At 42.1% G+C, this 19138-nt stretch overlaps 1 protein-coding gene across 3 annotated transcripts in view; it reads right to left on the bottom strand.

Annotated features, from left to right (window-relative positions):
- The window catches only part of GRIA3 (glutamate ionotropic receptor AMPA type subunit 3), a 144186-nt gene that overhangs the window by 24800 nt on the left and 100248 nt on the right, over nt 1-19138 (bottom strand). For all 3 annotated transcript variants that reach the window (XR_007777610.1, XM_009090359.4, XM_050974474.1), the window contains exons 11-12: nt 18136-18512; nt 11029-11227 (exon numbers count right to left, since the gene is read on the bottom strand). Coding sequence is in view for 2 of the 3 variants with exons in the window: in XM_009090359.4 (XP_009088607.1) it covers nt 11029-11227; nt 18136-18512 (576 nt within the window). In the remaining variant the exon portion in view is untranslated. The remainder of the gene's footprint in view (nt 1-11028; nt 11228-18135; nt 18513-19138) is intronic.

Genomic DNA, 19138 nt, shown 5'->3' with positions numbered 1-19138 from the left:
CATCAGGCATGTATTGGTTTTGGAGCACAGTCTGGCTGAGGATCTCAGGGGTCCTGAGAGAAAGGACCAGGGATGTGATGGGCTCTGGCCACTGAGTCCTGCTTGGTTAGTGCTGATTTTTGCACCCATTCACCCAGATTCCTAATAAGGTAAAAGTAATAACCTGTGATGAGGCTTCTTGGAGAAATGGACAGTTTTCTGCTCCTAGACCCATGTTTTAAACCTGCTCACTGCCATGAAACAATCAGTTGATTAGAGCTGGTCAAAGATGCAACAGGATGAAATGACAGATGGTATTTTTAGTAAATATTTTTTTCCAATTTTCCAATTGCCTCACCTAAACCCAACCACCTCAGAAGCCCCTAAAAGACTTTCAGAAAAGAAAAATGTCTTTCCTAACTATAAAGCTCCAAATTCTGTGTTGAGAGAACATTCTTACCCATCTGTCCCCCTCTGCAGACATTCACACTGCCTCTCCCAGCCCCCCTAGGAGTCTGACACCCATAAAAGGGGCCAGACAGCAGAAGCAACCACAGAGAAAGGATTTACACTCCTAAGTAAGGCAAGGTCTGACAGATCTGCACTCTTGCTAGAGTTCAGTGGCAGTAAAACATTCTCCCTGTCAATAAAGTGTTACTTTTAAAGAGATCCTTAGGAAAAAAAAACTTAAAAGCAAAGATTTAAGCCAATTCAAAGCCCATAACTGTAGTAACTCCCTATGCTCTGCAACTCCTATTTCTTTGATATTGCTCTCCAGAAGTCCCCCCCACACATTTCCTCAGGATTTCAAGGGGATATTATTATAATTTTTTTCTTAAAAGCAACATTTTCAGTGTTTCATCTAGGCCCTGAGACACATTAAAGCGTCTTCATTATCGCAGCCTTACTGCAGATATAAATAGAACTGGCCTTTGCTTTGTCAATAATGCTGGCTCTTTTTTTTTTTTTTTAATTTGAATATGTTTATGCAGAAATATCAGCCACAAACACCCCAGCCAAGGGTGCAGGCTGCTCCCTTCCATGTCAACAGAGCCAGCAGCTCTCGTGCCAAGGACTCACTTCACTTGGCCCGTTACTAATCAGCACCTAAATACACAATTCTTCTGGGTAGCAATGCACTCATTTGAAAAGGAGATGCCAATTCCATCAGTCCACAATTTTAACACTGTCATTCATTCTAATTCTCCTAGTTTGCTGTGTGGTTGACTCCAGCAGTGAAATGAAAAGTCAGCCAGAGTGTGTGGAAGCATCCAAAAGCATGGCCAGTCAGGGCTGGGGGAGTGACACAGGCATGGGAAGGAGGCAAGTTTGCCTCCCAGTTCCAGCTATTTCTTCAATCCAGCAACCACAAATGTGGCTCCAGCTGAGCTAGACCTGGTGCCTTGGTTTAACTTCTGCACATTCCAAATAACCTAGAGATACCTAGCAGACCCCAGCATACCTTGGACAATTCCTTGACATTGGTTAAATTTAGCTCTAAAATATGAAGCCTTCTCCCAACGACTGAATTCCCTTCCCCCTCTGCAGACATCTGTCTCACACTTCTGCTAAAAGTGACATTGTGTCACCTCCTCCACTAGTGAGTAGGGGTGAAGCTGCAGTATCTGAAGGAAGCAATGCTTCTCCTTTCTAGTTAAAGTATGTTACAGAAATGCCCTTTACCTATTTTAGAACATTTAACTCTCCCTACCACCTCCTCCACAATCTGAAGGTCTTCTTCTAAATGTCTCCTTCTGCGCCCTGTTGGGATATTTTATTAAAAATGACTAAAATGGTCCTTCATTTCTTATGACAGGGACCAGGAAGTGATTTCCCAGCAGTCAAACTCAAATTGTTCTCCTATAGGTGAGAGTTGTTGATCATCCAGTCATGAGCTGCATATAATCAAATAAACACTATTTTAAAAATCCAGTTATATATTTTATAACTGTATAACTGTATAACTCTGTTTTATACTTCAAGAAATTTCAGATTATACTGATGTTAATTTTTTTACCTCTGCCTTCAAAACTAAGAGTGATAAACAAAGTGTAGCAAAATAAAAAAACAAGTGGAGCATTCTAACTGCAGCACACACATAAAGGTAGGCAGAGACATCAGTAAAGGTCCTAAAGCAGCAGACTTCCCACTTTCCTCTGCTGCATGGGCCCTGTGACCACACTATAGCTCCTTAACAAGGGAGATTTACAGCCCTTAAGTCAGACAGATGTTGCTGATACAAAACACAACAGTCCATACTAAAATCGGTATTTAATGTGAATAATACACGCTGCCTTTATACAGATCACACCTCACTTTGTATGGAGGCACACCTCACTGGAATGAACTTGGGCAGTTAAGTGTGAACCACAGCTTCATTATCATCACTCATTGCTTTTCCTTCACGTGTGCAATTAGCTCTTCTGCAGCAGCTAATGAGTCCAGGAGCTTATGAACCATTTAAAAGCAAGCTACTAAACAGGCATGAAAAAACTGCCAAGAGACTGCCTTGGTGCTGCTGCTGCTGCCTGGCTTGGGCCCCACTGATATCCACGGGGTTTAGGCAGTTGCTTAACTGAACTTCTGCTATGGCAAATTGCAGTGGAGTGGCACCACTGTGTTTGCTGTTTGGATATGGCTTTGATTTGGTGCCTTTCCTCTCCCTCCATGCCTGATGTTGAGTCATCCCTGGCAGAGCTGCCTCTGGGGGGGAGTGAGGGACACTGGTGGGAGCCCTCAGCCTAATCTCAGCCCCAGAGCACATGGAGGCCAGCCTAATGATGATGCTACATAAGAACATGATAAATAATATTAGTAAGGTCCCTCTGCCTGAGATTTCCAAGCTCTTTACTGAGAAGGTAAAAATAGGTCTCATGAAGGCCAGAGGGCACCATTAGTCCCCCTTCCCCAGTGAGGACATGAAAGCAGAGATGCCATTTACTGAAGGTCATAGGCCAGAGTCTAATAGATCAATGTCACAGCTTTTAGCCACAGATAACTTGTGATGCCAGCAATTTACTTACCTATATGGACAGAAAAATCAATCCCATCATTACATGAACCTCTTGCTTTTATTACATTCTCGGCAGAAGAAAGTAGGTCAGGGCAATTCTCTTCCAGCAAAGCCAAACCCCAAGTCCACCAATCTCTACCCACAGTTTATGAATTTGTGGGATGCCACAGAAAAGCCAGATTGAAACATGCACATGTATGTTTGTAGGAACACACAAGTCTTTGAGAGTGCATGCACACATGTAAAAGAAAGGGTGGCCTGGTGACTAATAATATTTTACAGCCAAGCATATGATGGGATACATTGTGATGTTGGTTTATTGCTCAAATGATAACTTAGGCTTTGGAAATGGCATTTTTCTTTCCCAGTTGGGGCAAACAAAGCCCAGAGAGCAGAAGCACCAAGCCTGCAAACCCCTGGCTGCTGCTTTTCTCTAGAATCCTCTATGTCAAGCTGCAGACTACCCCTGCATGGGGCTGAGGGATGGGGAGTCCAGCAGGAGACTGGTGGAGATGGTAGGGAAGGACAGTCCACAGCAGTGCTGCCCACCCAAACAGCTGGAGAAGCAGCTTAATAAAGCCCCTGCAGGCTTCAGCATCCCTAGTTTTTCCACACCTGACACAGACAGCAGCCTGATTACAAAAGCAAGTGTCTTACAGAAATACTACAATATTTCAGGAGGTGTGTTTTGAGACTTTCTCCCTGTGTATCATGGTCCTTTTCAAAGTGTGACCTTTGGCAGCAGGGGGGTGATGTGCTGTAGCTGCTTTTTAACAGGCATCTCTTCTGCAGTGAGCTCTGCTCGCACAGACAAGCAGAGTCACTCCGGCTGCAGCCAGACGTTGCTGACATGTCAGTAACAGTCTGAGCAGCAGAATGTAAATCAAGATTTTAAGATGCCCTTTCCTGGCACAACACTGAACTTCAGACTATATTTGTCTCCTCACTTTATTGCTGCCTTTACTCCTCCTTGTTGCAATGCTGATTGGGAAATTAAAATGAAAGTCTTTTCCAGAGACAAGCTGCCTTTGTAAATCCTCTGTGACTCAGGGCCAGAGCCAGGCAGTGCTCACCCTGGGGAAGCAGTGCTGGGGGTGACAGGGGCTGGGTGGCACATTCCAGGGATCTGGACAGCTGTGCTGGGGAAGCCTGTCTGTCTGTCTGTCTGCCTGGGAGCAGGAGCAGCACACATTCGAGCTGGCTGGAGGGAGGCTTACGTCAGCCTTCAGGCTAAGGGGCATCTTTCCAGCAGTGACATATTCAGCAGAGTTGTCTTGTCTGGGCAACTGAGCAGCACAACCAGCCCTGCTCTGGATTTGGCCCGTAATAAATTAACAGAGAACGGCATTTCCAGCACATGATCTGAACACTGTCAGGTCTAATGAGTTTCCAGCTCCAGACAGAAAAGGCCAATATACAGGCAATGATGGAGAAATCCCAGCAGACTGCAAGAGAGGATGTTTCATATTCACATCATTAGAGTTTCTAAACCTTCATGTATTTCCTAATTATGCAAAAGTAACAGTAGCAGTGCTGTGAGTCATTTATCAGCACCCATGTATTTTAAATGAATCTCTAATAAGCATGTACTAATGTGACACAGCAGCATTACATAAAGTAGTAGAGACTTGAAAAACCAGGGTCTTCGCTGTCTTGGGCAATGTCATTATCATTATCATAGAGCTTCTCTCCAAAAAGTAGAGCATTCAAACAGCAAGTGATTTTCCCCCCAGGCACTCTCTGCTTTGCCTCTGTGGTACAGACACAGTTACAGTGTTAACCCACTGTGAGCTGCTGTGTCTGGCTTCCCACAGGCTGCAGCTCCTTTGTCCACCTTCCCATGAGCTGCAGCCCCTCTGTGTCCAGCTTCCCACGAGCTGCAGTCCCTCTGTGTCCAGAATCCCATGAGCTGCAGTCCCTCTGTGTCCAGCTGCAGAATCCCATGGGCTGCAGCCCCTCTCACTACCTGGTCCCCAGAACCCACAGCCCTGCTCTTACAGAAGGTGACTGCTGTGTGGTATGGAGACAGAGGTGAGCTGGAAAGCCTAAACCAGAAACACAAGAGCTATAGACAAATGCCATCTGTTATTGAAGGTAATGGAGAGATTTATTCAAATATTTGTTACTAAGTGTTGACTGAAAGCTTTGCTAAATCCTGGCTTGCCTGCTGAAATTAGTAAAATGGTTCAGCCATCTGAACCATTCAAATGCTCAGCCCAGCTCCATTCAAATGCTTCCTTTCCAAGAAGTAGATGATAGATGAGCTGTTAATTTTAGTTCCTGTAAGGATACATTTTCCTTTCCAATCTATAGGCCTAAAGACATTAGATCACTTCATGGGAAACCATTTCTTTTGCAATTATGTCACATTTGATTTCCTGTTGCCTTTAAAACTGCCTGTTGGCCGTGTGGCAGAAAGGAGGTTCAAGAGATTAAATGAACCCCACCAGCAGACCATCTATCATCCATGCCATGGAGAGGCTCTGATCTCTCTGCATGCATACAGTCACCTTTTAATATTTGTACATCTCCCACCTATATAAAACAGGGGAAGAGAGAAAAAATATATAGGAGAATAAAATTTTCACACCTTCTGTGTTTACAAACAGTTAAACTACAGTAGTTTTTATGATTAACCACTGCCACATTGAATATCTCAGATCTATAAAACTCATCTTTTAAGCTACCACTTTTCTGTGATGTTCTATTCTTTAATGTTCATAAATAAAATCACACTTCAATATTTTTGTCAGGAATTTGTTATGATGACTGTGTTGTTTAGCTTGATGTCAAGTGCACAGAAACCTCCAAACTGCTAATCATAGTTTTATCCTAAGGCAAAAGCAAAGCATTTGTATGACTGCAGTGCTAAAAAGAAGTCCTTCATCTTCACTAGCAAAATAAATTTTGAAATTAAAAATCAAAGAGTTTAACTACAGATGAAACCCTTAGTGCTGCGTGCACAGAGTTCACAGTGGTGTTTTTAATAGCCTCTAATGACGATCTCAATATCGTTTGATTGCACAGAATGCATAAAAATCACATGGCAGCTAGGGGTGTATAATCCAAGGCTTCTCCTTACCTAAACTGCTTGCTTGTGGAATTTATTTCCCTCTCATCTTCACACAAGCTTATCACATCAGAGGAAAGCACTGAGCTCTTGAACTCATAACGGGTGTAGCACACTGGGGCTTCCGAACGCGTTACGGACATAATTCCTCACTCTCCTGAGGCTCTGGCATGGAGCTGGGCTCCTCCTTGGATCCCTGACTGGCACTGGCCTCACCTGCCACTGTCAGAGGCACCTGAATGGGGAACCCTCTCTGCATGCTGCCAGCTGGGGGGCTGGCACTTGGCTGTTTTGAGGCAAGAGGGACCCACTGGTGCCACCACAGCCCCTCCTCACACAGCCCAGCACAAGGCTCTGCAGAACAGGAGGGGAGGTCTGACTCACCCCATGGGCTTTTAGCTGAAGGTGTTTCTAAATCCTTTTGATGGGTTAAATGAATGTTTTCTTTTAATTTCAAGAATATTTTGGAGTTTGTTCTTTCACTGTTCTTTCAGATAAATGATCATTTTGTGTTTGGGTGTTAATCTGCCTTTAGTGTTTTTTTATTTGCTTTCCAATGAATTGTTTTCTATGTTACCTTTAGTTTACCAGCTTGACAATTTGGTTCTTAAGTTTCTTTTCAAGAGATACCTCACCAATATCCTTCCCACTTACTGCTTTTTCTGAGAGCTGTTTGCATGCACCTCTCCTCAGTATGGGCAACCAGAAATGCAAAGCCTCTTGCCAGCACAACTCAGGCTTTTCTATCTGTCCCTGCTGAACTATTCTGATTTCAGAATAGTTTCAAAATGGGAAACATCTTAAGGGGCCATACTTAGCATGACTTCCTGTGTCTTAAAAACTGTGGGTTTATATGTATTTTGTGTATAGACAAAGTCCAAGAAGGATTCACATCTGAACTTGGTTTGCAAAGAATCACTTTTTGAGGAAAACCAACTGTAAGAGCTGGAACAACCATCATGCCCAAAGGACCTTCGGTCTTTCTACTGAAATTCCAAACAGATCTGGCAATTTATGACATTTCCTGGAGGAAAAATCAGGAACTGACTTCAGGGCAAGTCATTCTACTCGAGGCACGGGAGAGACACTCGGTAGCTGAGTTGTTTGGTTGGGGACATCCTTAAACTTGTGCTGAGAAGTACACATAGAAAAATTTCTACAATAAAGTAACATTCATTGCAGATCTTATTTTCTCCTTAATTTTGTGAACAGTGATTAACTACATAAGTTCTTAGTGAAGTGTACTAGCAGGTTAGCTGTGTTTGTCAATGATCAAGCATACACTTGTCAAGGTATTTTGCAGAAGCCTCTTAACAGAGATATCTGCTATCAGTTAAAAGAAACCATAAATTCAAGGGCAATTTATATTTCTAAATGTCTACAAACACTTCCTGCTGAAGTTGAAATACAGCCAAGTTTAGACAAGAATCACTAATTGATTGTAAAGGTCATGCCTTTTGAATATATGCATATTGGAGGTGAAGTATTAGAGTGTGGTATTATACTTAGGCTCAGTGCTAAATTTGGATTAAATGGCATTATATTGATTTGATAAGCTGCTCAGATATGCTGAAACTTTAATTGAATGTATTAGAAGATGTTAATTCTAACAGATAGACCTTTAAAAGTAGCTTAGGGATTTGAAACTTTGAAACATACAGGCCTTCACCAACCTTCAAGAAAGAGAAAGAGGAATTTTGGACTCCTTAATCTGAGTCCATGTGTTAATAAATATCTCAGGAGAGGTTCTTTCTTTTCAATATGGATGAGTGCCCTTTGAAAGCCAAAAGGGAATTGATGTAATCTATTGATTGCCATTTAAACGCCTTTATCAGCTAATTAGTGCAAAATGTAAGATGTTTCTGAGCAGAAACAAGAAACAACCATGAGAATACAGGAAGGTTCCTCTGAATCTGAGATATACTGGGAGGACAAATGCCATTATGCAGAGAATCACCAACAAGTGAGGAGTGTAAACAGTGTCTGCTGTGAAACTGTTATAAAATACCAGCTCTGGCTGGAATTGTGAGAGCAGTGCTGGAACTGTGAGAGCAGTGCTGGAACTGTGAGAGCAGTGTTGGGACTGTGAGAGCAGTGCCACACCAAAGCAGCCACTGTGCAAGCCTCAGGCAGCAGTGGTGTATCCAGCTTAACCCCCATAGCTGGGACAGCCTCTGCCCAGGAGGCACTGCCACGTTTAGAGAAACTGCCAAGACTGGAAAATAGGTCATGAGCTGGAGTCTGCCCAGGTCTGAAGTGGCTCAAAGTCATTACCATCTGTTCATCTGAATTGAGAGGCTGGTATCAGTCCAGTTTCAGGTATTCACACTGTAAAAAAACCCTTCAGTAGTGATGCTGTCTGAACTGGGGCTGGCAGAAGGGAGCCATGGCCTGGAGGAACTCCTTCTAGCACATGCAGACAAGATGGTGGGAATCTGAAGCTCACTTATATGTTATCCCTTTATGATGTATCAGGAGGCAATTTTTCCTTTCTACTGTAGATCTGGCACCTTCCACTGACCAGCAGTGATTAAGACCAGGATCTGACTAGTATCTTTGAGGAACATTTTAGCCTTACAGCTCTAGAAAGAGATCTACCCACACAGTCTTCTTAATGGGATCTTGGAGAGACTGTCCTGAACTTCCTGAGTGAAGCCATGGCCCATCTATAAAACCAAGTTACTCCCTTCTCACTGAGTAAATTATCACTCAGCTAACTGTTGTTTAAACTAGCAAAATGCTGGGGGAAAACAGGTGGAGGATATTTCCCTTACAGAGGAGATAAGCATCACCCTGTACTCAAGAGAACTCATGGCTTTTTCCAACTCAGAGCACTGTCACTTCCACTGCTGCCTTTGGCAGCAGAGTGGAAAGAGATGCCAAGGGAGAACAAGTACCCTAAAACACAGAGAGGTGCAGTCTGTGCTGCAGGACCTCAGAAAGCAAGAGTCCTCTAAGTTATTTAAAGTTTCAGCCACATTTACTGTCTTATTAAGTAACTAATAAAGACTGTACAAGGAAGTATTTATGTGAACATAGGCATTTGTTCTAAGGCAAAGCTTTTGCCCTTTTCAAATCAACTGAAGAAGACTCTAATTACAACACATTCATGGATGCATCACTCTATTCAAATTAATTATTCTGCAAAAGTTAATGCAACTGAAATTATGTTGTGTGCCTTGAGAATGCCAAAGAGAGTGAAGCACACTTAGGGCTCATTCTTCTTCCCACTTGGCCCATACAGCCTTGCTCCACGCTGCTGGGGCTCTGCTCTAGTCCATCCCCATTCAACTCCTGTCCTGGCCTGATGGAGCTGGCAGCTCCTGACAGATCAGCTCATTTACAGCCCTGCTTTTCCCAGCACCAGCAGAGCGACACAGCTCATCTCAAGATTATCAGCAGCACAACAAAGCATTCATAAATTTAGCAGACTTTGTATCCTTTCACACGAAACACTCATTCCTTTGATCTCTCTGTGAGAAGGGGTTTGCTTGTTGTGTCAAACTATAAAGGAAATGAAGGAACATCCCCATACAATTCCTCTTTCTATATGAACTGTAACAAGATAGTCAAAAGAAGGCATTTTTCCCCCTAAGATCAGTATAGTGACTATAAACAGCACCAATATTTCTGAACAAGCTGTGCTACCTCTTTTGACAGGTTCACTCAACTCATTTTTGTTGTAGATATAATACTGCTTTGGGTTGATAATTAAGCAGAATAAAAATTTTTATACACTAATGTCACCCTTACAAGGTCAGTGTTTATTCTCACAGGATTTTAACACAAACAGAAGCTGCTGTAAGGTACCTCCTACCACAGTTAATTAAGAACCACTGAGTATCTCTTTTAATATAAAGACATTACAGACAGAGTGCAAAAGCCTCATAAAATACCTTTGCATTCCCTTTCAGGTTTACATCAGATCTCTGTATTGAATTTACTTAAAATTTCATGTATTGAAATTTTAAGTAAATTCAAGGAGCCCTGTGTATTTCTCCCGGGGGCCCTCAGTATTTCATCAGCCTACAGCAGCAAGGGGTTTTTGTCTCCCTCCTCTCTCCTGCTTGCACATGGCCAGTATGCATGACAGGCAGTAATTAGTCCAGCAGCACTGACCATTCTTCTATACAAAAAAAAAAAAATGTTGGTTTGAATGGCATCTGATTGGCACTGCTGAGAGAGAACCAAGAGCTCCCTGAAAGGCCTGAGCATTCCAGTTCACCTTTGGAAAGAAATAAGATCTTTTCAGGATGACGTTTTCAGAGACATAAAAGTGGACTGAGATCATATTTAGAGTTCCTAATGCCTCTCACCAAACTGTCTGCAGTTCAGCCTGTGGCTTGGCAAGAGGAGAAAGGAAGGATGATCTTAAATAAAAGTGTTCACCTGTCCCTACCCCCAAATGTTCAAACCTTGCATCTCCCTAACCAAGGTGAAAAACAACCAGAGTTCTGGGGAACAAAATTTTTACCTGACTGTCAGATACAGCCTCAGCCAGGTGCTGGTGAGCAATGAAGACACAACAATGGCAGCAATCAATGCTCTACCAGGAATGAGCAGCACATGGGCCTCCCATCCCCCTCCATTCTGGCAAGTGACCACCGATGTCGGATGGCATTACTGGCTGCCAGCTGGGCACGCACAGCAAGTAGGTCAAGAGCATCTCTCCTTGCAAGAGTTTTCTCTGCTAAATATTGTGCCAACCACTGCATTATTGCTCATCAGACCAAGGCTCTGAAACTGGTGTTACAAAACCCTTCCTGTGTCAGCAGAGGTCGGGTTTTCCATCTTGAGATGTTCCAGGTTAAGCAAACCTACCCATTTTTGATAAAATTCCTTTTGATATTAAAATCTGCACTCAGGCCTGTCCTGATTGCACAAAGCATAGGATGGCTATTACAGCTGCATGAAATCAAACAACTGAAACCCATAAACTAGGCACTTAAAGGAGACTTAGACTTACTCTAAAGAATTCTTTGGTTGAGCCTGAATCCAAAGTGCCATAGGCTATTTCAGTTTGTTTAGCCAGGTCCTCTGCACTCTCAATGGGTGAAACCATCCTTTCCACCGTAAGGAAGGCAGCGAGATTAGCAGTGTAGGAAGAGATAATGATGAGAGTGAAGAACCACCAGACTCCTCCAACAATTCGCCCTGAGAGAGATCTATGGAAAAACACACATCATTAAATTGCTTTGTAGACAACACTTGATTTTTTTTCTTTCTTCACTGAAGAGAAATTCACATGCACAACCCTTTTGTCCAGACCTTCCAGGTATCTGTGAACAGGTGGACTGTGAGCTAGCTCCTGATACCCTCCCTCAGGAGTGAAAAATCAGGTCACACCTGGTCTTACCTAGTGCAACTCTTCTAGTAGTCTTTCAGTGAAAACAAGAACAGTAAATTAAGAGATAATTCATTTGAGGAGACAAACAAGCTCTCCTGACTTCCACAAATCCTTTGTTGGAGAAGGCTTTTCCCAGAAGATTTTTGCTGTCTCTGTGTGCCCAGCTTTTCCCTGTGCTGAACATGATGGGATATGCCAGCATCATGTCCCTTTGCTCAGCCTAGAGGACACTAATGCACCTTTTACTGCATTCACTCCCAAAATGTAACATACAGCAAACTGCAAAAAGGAATATGAGTAAACATGCAAAAGAATATACCAAAAATGATCCAGTATCCTTCTCTCATCACAACCTAGCAGGAATTACAAACTGAATCTGCATATGGAAGTGGGAAGAGAGGCTGGTTTGGTTTATGTTTTATGTTAATTAAAATTTGCATGTTGCACTGTTCCAAGTCAAGCATATCCCTGCTTTACAAGCACCAGAGCAACAGAGAAGGAAATAGAAAAAAACATGTGTTCAGTCTTTAATTGCAGTCTTTGGTTTTTGTTTTTTAAAAGGGATTCCATAAGGATTTAAGAAAAAGCCTATTTGCAAGCACGTAATTAAAAAATGCCTAATGGTCAGAAGGTCTGGATCTTGTCAGCAAGAGCTCTTGATGTTTTACAGCTCTGAACATCAGCCTCAAAGTATTTGATCTGGGCTGAAGGATGGCAGTGACACATCACTCAGCTGGGTGGGGAATTTCACTGCCATGTACATTGCTTGTTCTTCAAATACAGCATGTTGACCAAGAATCATTTCAACTGCTGAGACAAAGCTATTTCATGTTTTCCCTTAGCTCTACTGATACCAATGGAGGAAGAATCAATCTTGGACACATCTGTGGAACCTGGGTGCTGTAGTCCTCAGTTTGTGTAAAGAAAAGAAGCAGAAACTCTTACCTGTTTATTTGTTTCCTTCAAGCCCCTCATGCCATCCCCAGACAGTGGGTACAAGTTGTCCTACCAACAGATGGAGATAGGCAAAAACCAAAAGTCTCATGATGTGCCCCCACCCCACCTACACAGGGGGGGTTGCTGGTAAACTGCCCAGTCTTGGCCAGAGCCTGAGACTGCCTGAGCCATTAAAAAAAATGCCATTAAATTATTCATCAAGAAAAAAAAAATAATATATCCATCCAACACTAAAGGTCATGACAAAGAAAAAAATCACCAACACAATAAAAACAGAGAGCTCAATCAGGAATATGTGAGAGGAATGTGGAGAAAGGTGAAGCACCACTATTCTGCACTCTCTTCTGCCCAAGGAGCTGAAGCAGCAGCTCCCACTGAGAGGGCAGATGAAGGCTGGTTCCTCAGATCCACATCCACCAGATCATCCACAAGTGGAGGAGGCCTCCCTGCCTGTCTTGATGGCCTCCCAAGAGGGTAAGGGACTTCCAAGTTTCAGCTTGGGCTGTGGAGCCATTGTGCTCACTAACACAAGGCTACTGAGCTGCTGCAAAGGGAATTTGCAGCAATATAAATACAGAATAATGCCTTCAGTCAAGGAATCTATCTACCTAACTCTACTTTCTCTGTAGGTATCATGTGAGTGGGATTTCAGGGAGGGCTGCAAGCCTTTTTGGCCAGCTTCCTTAACAGGTAGGGTTTTGGCTTTAGCTATTTGGTAAAGCTTGATACTCTCTTACTTGGGCTGACACAATTTTCTCCAACTACAAATCAGCGCCTGCTGAACTTGTCACATAAGGCTTCCTTTGGAGCCAGCAGAGAAAAAGAGAAGCCTGACACCCTCAGAAAGAGATTTATCTCACTTGCTGTAGTGTGGGATAAATCTGAAGTTGTCCATCTGTCTCATAACTTTGGAGAGAACAAAGATGCCTCACTAAAACCACAGCCTCTTGCTTTCAGATGGCTGTGTCAGGTGAAATTCATCCTCCTTTAGCTCCTTTCTTCACTACACACTTTCCATCTTCAGACAAGACCTGGAGTTGAACTTCTCCTCACTGCACTCATGTGGACAATTTCAGAGACAGATGGAGGAGGGGTTGGCTAGCAGGTCCAGCAGATGAAACATCTACTTCCCTACTGCAGGACAAGCTCTGTCTGGAGTTTCTACATTCCCACGGCCCTCTTGCTTTAAGGTAGGTCTTGAAATAGGGCGAGGAAAAAAAGACATTTCAGGGTGTTCTGATAAATGCAGTGGAAGCATTGGGAATAAAATAGTATGTGTTCATTTTCCCTACAGTTTCCCATAGGAAATCTCTTACTTGCATTGGTAGCTGCCCCTTCTGTTGGTAGGACAGATGGGTTGCTAGGATGGAGATGTGCAGAAGATAAGCGTTTTCCAAACCAGGGATACCTCAAGCTCCCATTGCTGCAACAATAAAAGGGTTGTGCCAGGCTGCATGTTCAGACAGCATCCTACACACTGAGAAAGGTAAAAATACCTCACCCCAGAGATCTGGCCACCTGCATGAACCAAGTCAGACAGATACAGCACAAAGACCACCTGAGAGGCAGGAGAAGATGGGAACGGGGGGGATCCCTTGATGAAAAAGGCATTTCCCCGAGGGTCCTATGTGCAAGAGAGGGGTCTTGCTAGATGGGGACCAGGGCTGTTCTCAGAATTGAGGTCACTTCAAAGACAACTGGATGTCACTAGAGTTGTTTCTCCCAGAGTCTTCCAAGGAGCACAGAAAGAAGGATTAAACAGCAGCTACTATGGAGCAGTCTGGGCTGGCATAGTTGTCACTTGGTGTCACAGGATGAGGCAAAATAAAATCAAATAAACCACAAAGTTGACACTGAAGGAAAGACAGACAGAGAGATGAAGATCAAGAACACAGACAAGCATGGCCTGGCAGACTCCTTGACCAAAGAACCCAGTTTTCCCCCGTCCATCTGCTCAAATGAAGACTCCTTATACCCACTGCAGGGGCTGGTGTAGAGGGAGAAAAAGGGTTAGTACAGGTACTCTGGGTTGGTAATCAGAGAGTGCTGTTTGGGTTATACTGTGAACCACAGAAATGTTTTCCATTACTTAGATAATAATTATAGAAAACCCAATCAAGCTTTTAATACCAGCACCACTGTTTCTGATGAAAGCCATACCTGTCCACATGCGCAATAATATAATTAAAAACAATCATTTAATGCTTTAGCTTAATATAGTTTTCCAAATCACCTCAATTTGTATGGCATTATTTTAAAGTGAATTAAAGTGCTAACAAATGAGAGGAGCAACACAGATCTGGAACAACAGGATTATAACTCAACTGTCAAAACAAAGTCAGATGGTGATTTCAAAAACAAGTACACAGGAAGAGCGCATACCTTGAGAGGAAATTTAAAAGGAAGCATGGAGTCAAATGAGAGCAAATTAGTAACAAGAGAAAAAAACAAATAAACATTCAAATTCACATTCAGTTTCCAGGAGAACAATACATATAATACATTCAAACAAAACTTCACTTATGAAAATAGCTTGCATTTTGTTTCTGCTCAAGGCCATAAAAAATATTTGATTTGCTATATTACAGATACATAACAAGCTTCTCACACTATCCACTATATTACAGATACATAACTATCTTCTCACACTTCTTCTCACTATCTATCCAAAGAGCCCCTTTTTATTTGGGCTCTTTGGATCGATATAAGATGGCTGCTATGCTGACAAATAACCCTGAACACCTGTCCTAGTGTGGAGCCCCTGGATACCTGAGCACAGCTCAGCGGGTGCCCCCAAGCTCCGGGCCCAGCCCTGTGCTCGCACGCCCAGCCAGCCTCGGCCTCGGGGACACAGCTGGCACACACAGCATCTGAAGCACTGGCCTGAGATGCTCCAGCACAGGAATGGCAGTGGGAGTTTCAGGAATGTCAGGTTACCCTCTCATTGCTACTGTGAAAATCCCACAAAGACATTCCCATGGCCTTTAATAGGAGTCTCTTGAGTCTTCTGCTGTGAAAGCAGGGACCTAGAAATACACTCTCTAAGTGACCAACCTTGAGATAGTTTTTGATAACCCCTCTGTCTTTTTCCATCAGCAATTAATTAATCGAGCCTCTTTGTTCTACATGAATAAAGAGCACAATGAAAATACACGGTCTCATAGAGATTTCAAAGATACTTTTCCTCAGAACAGTGTTACAAATTTGACTGTGTTTTTTCCTGGTTCCATTTGCTGTATGCATCTCACATAAAAGCATGTTTAATAATCTACTTTTGATGCCTCAAAAGTGAATTTTCAATGCTTTAGCTCACCATGCAAAAAACTCAGCAGCCTTTGATAGCAGAACAAAACTGCTGAAATAAATGTTGATTACATCAAGGGATGCACTAGCCCCCAGCCTTTGGCTGCTCTCTGATTCTGTTTAGACGACTCCTATTAAATACAGAGAGGAGAGTATAGGGATATATCCTCTGGAATATCCACACAGCATACTCACCAAGGATAGATCTAACTAGTCATTAGATGTCACAGCTGTTCCACACAAAGGCAGCTGAAAGAGCCTTTATCAGCAAGTACAAAAGTGATCTCTCCAGACTGCTTGTCGGCATCTCTCTACGAGTGCTGTGCGCTCTCATATAAGAAATTTATTCAGACAAAATTCACAATGGAAGAATGAAGCCCCTTTTAGTGGCAATAAAATAGTATGAAACATTCACATAGTCAATGTACTGTGAATGGTGTAACCTTACAAAGATACAGATTAAGAATGGAATATTTGGGAATAGTCCCTTCTACGGAAAAGAAATTTGACATTTTAATCAACCTAAATTAACATATCAGTCAAAGGAACAGTGTTTCTGGAATTTAAACCAAAGTATTAAATTTCTCTTTTTTTCCTGTAACAATGCATATAACTGCCTGGAATATTATCATGGAAGGCAACAAAATAACTGGACAACATCTTCAAATGAGGGCCATATATTAATACTGAGCTAATAGCTTCTGATCGACAGATGAAATAAATAGAAATACTGCTGTCTCTCTCCTTTTTTTTTTTTTTTTTTTTGTAGGTATTTCCAAGGCACTTATTGTGGTTGTATTGAAAAAATCCAGTGCATTCCACTTATTATATAAGGTAAATGGCTGACCATGCCAAAGAGTCACATGAGAGCTTCCCAGAAATCCTATGCACTTTTATTTAACTGTCAATAACCAGCCCTAGCAGAAATGCCTGCAGCTTTCCATGTGATGTCCCAGTGCTTATTTCCCGGTCCTTTATATTGGCACACACATGGTCAACAGCAATTTAAATGTTATCACTGCTCATCCCCGTTAACAGCAAGCACTGGGGCAAAGTGTCAGTGCAGGTTTGAGGCAAAAAGCAGAAACAGGGAGTGCAAACAGGGGGAGGAGGCCAACAGCTGTCAGTGCACAGGGAGCAGCACACCCAGACACCAGGAACTGGAGACACTAACAAACACAAATTTATAGGATGATTATTGCACTCTAACAGACAAAATCATGGTCCTTCCCAAGAAACTTCATAGAAATTTTGTCACTTGATTAGTGCGGTAACTCAAGACTTGCAATGCTATATGGACCAGGAAAACCTGGCACCTTTTCAATGATTCAGGTATTGAAAAAGGCAGCCTGGAGATCAACAAGGTGCATTTTGAATGTCAGTATTTAGGGAACAGATCTCTCTCTTCCTCTAAATAGCAATTTTGTAAAATGGAAAACTGCATTCTGTTTGTCTCAGCAGGTGTTCTGAATAAATAAAATAGCTGGAAACTGGTTATTAAATTATTGTCATACAAAAAAGAATTATTGCTCCATCACTAAGAAACTAGATAATTTTACTGCTTATAACAAGCATATCACCAAAGTATTTTACCAGTGTAAATGCAGAAACATGAAAAATGTTATTAAAAAATAAATCTGTGGTATGCACTGTTCAATTAGAAGGAGCTTCACTATTTTAATCTGGTTTTTAAAATACTTCTACAAAAAGAAATACAATTCTACAATGGTGAATAGCAATGCTCTCTGTTAAAATTGGTACTAATATAAATCATACTTTACTACAGTCTTATCCAGAAAGAACATCTTCATGAATAAAAATCTTTATGGAAACTGGCAATGCTTATTAGACCATATTGACTATGAACAGAGGGACAGCAGATTAGACTGGACTGAAATAACAATACACACAGAGGACAGCAGCACAGTACATCCGGAGACATGAACATGTGCAAAATGGTGGCAAGCAGAAGGATGAAAGGATGGTTCAAATAGAACAAAACTGGAGAAACTGGGCTCAAAAGAAAGTAAAAAGACTAGCAGGAGCCTTGATGGGAGTGGAGATGCTTTAAAGTGCTGTTGCATGTGACTTTTAAAAAGAAATTATTTTGCAAAGCAGAATGTGTCATATGCACCAAGGAGATGACCGTAAAATGAGATATGCAGCAAAAACACGGTAGCCCTCCAAGCATTGCTGAAAACAGAAAACCCTATGCATTTTACAGCCTCAGCATGGTGAATATAAGTTTGGCAGAAATGCATAAATGGCATTATAAGCAATGCTACTTACACTGGAGGCAAATGTTAGCAAGCATGGTGGCTTGATGAGGATGCTGAATATTGAATGGAAATGTCAAAATAAAAAATTTAGAATTAAAAAGAAATTTGAGAAAGTAACATATATGCACCATGGTATCAGAAAATGACCATAAAATGCAAAAAGGTGATGGAGTGATATGGAACAAACCTTGGAGAAATATCGCATCCTTGCTGCATAAAGGCACCCAGGGAAAACCAAAGGCTGTTAAATATTCCAAACTCATTTGGAGGGTCAGGAGGATTCTGAGGGTCACGTGGTTCTTCAGTGTTGTCTTCCAAGTGCCACTCATAGGGGCTGAATCTGCTGACTAGGAAAAGAACTACGCTGACGCCAATGTAAGCAAAGACTATACACATCCAAATTTCATAAGCCAAAGGATCCAGGAAAGAGAACACGCCTGGTTTAGATTTCTGAGGCTTCTTGATCATGATGGAGATGCCCAGGCTCATAAAGGGTTTGGAAAAGTCTATGACTTCTTCTCGCACCAGTGTTATGGTGAGGGGGGCAACAGCTATATCTGCTCTCTGAAAAGGGAAAACAAACCCAAGTTAGTTACAAGTCAGACACAACAGAATCACAATCTAGAGTCTCAGGCTAATGAATCAGATGATAAATTACAAGAGTGAGTGGAAATAAATTCTTTGCAGGCTACCTTGCAGTCTCTCTTTAAAGATTACATGATATTAACAGAAAATTATTAACAAGTAAAATTACAATCAAATCTGTGCAAGGGGCTCATGACAGCAGCAGATATTTCTATTAAGTTAAAATGGATGAATAAACACTACACAAATTGGACAGCGAGATGGCAACCAACACAATGTCATTTTCTAGTAATGGTCTGTAACCACCCATTTGTCTTGAAGACTTTGGACAAATTCTGTTTGCTATGTTTTAATTTTTTCTTTTCCATTCTTTCAGCAAGTTCTCTTACTGATTAGTTCAAGATCTTTAAAAGGAACCCATGAGAAGTAATCCACCACTGAATTTCAGCTGCACTTGGGTGCTACTACTTGCATGCTACTTTAAAACTCCACTGCAGTAAGGGACACAAAGGGACAGGAACCAGACACACCCTTTCTGTGGTCATTGAAGAACTGTTAACACAGATTTCTGAATCCCTGAGGAGTAAATAGCCTGGATAATCTGA

The sequence above is a fragment of the Serinus canaria genome, chromosome 4A (assembly GCF_022539315.1).
Source record: "Serinus canaria isolate serCan28SL12 chromosome 4A, serCan2020, whole genome shotgun sequence".
Lineage (NCBI taxonomy): Eukaryota > Metazoa > Chordata > Aves > Passeriformes > Fringillidae > Serinus > Serinus canaria.
The sequence above is the reverse complement of the archived record's forward strand: the minus strand, read 5'-3'. Positions and strand labels throughout refer to the sequence as shown.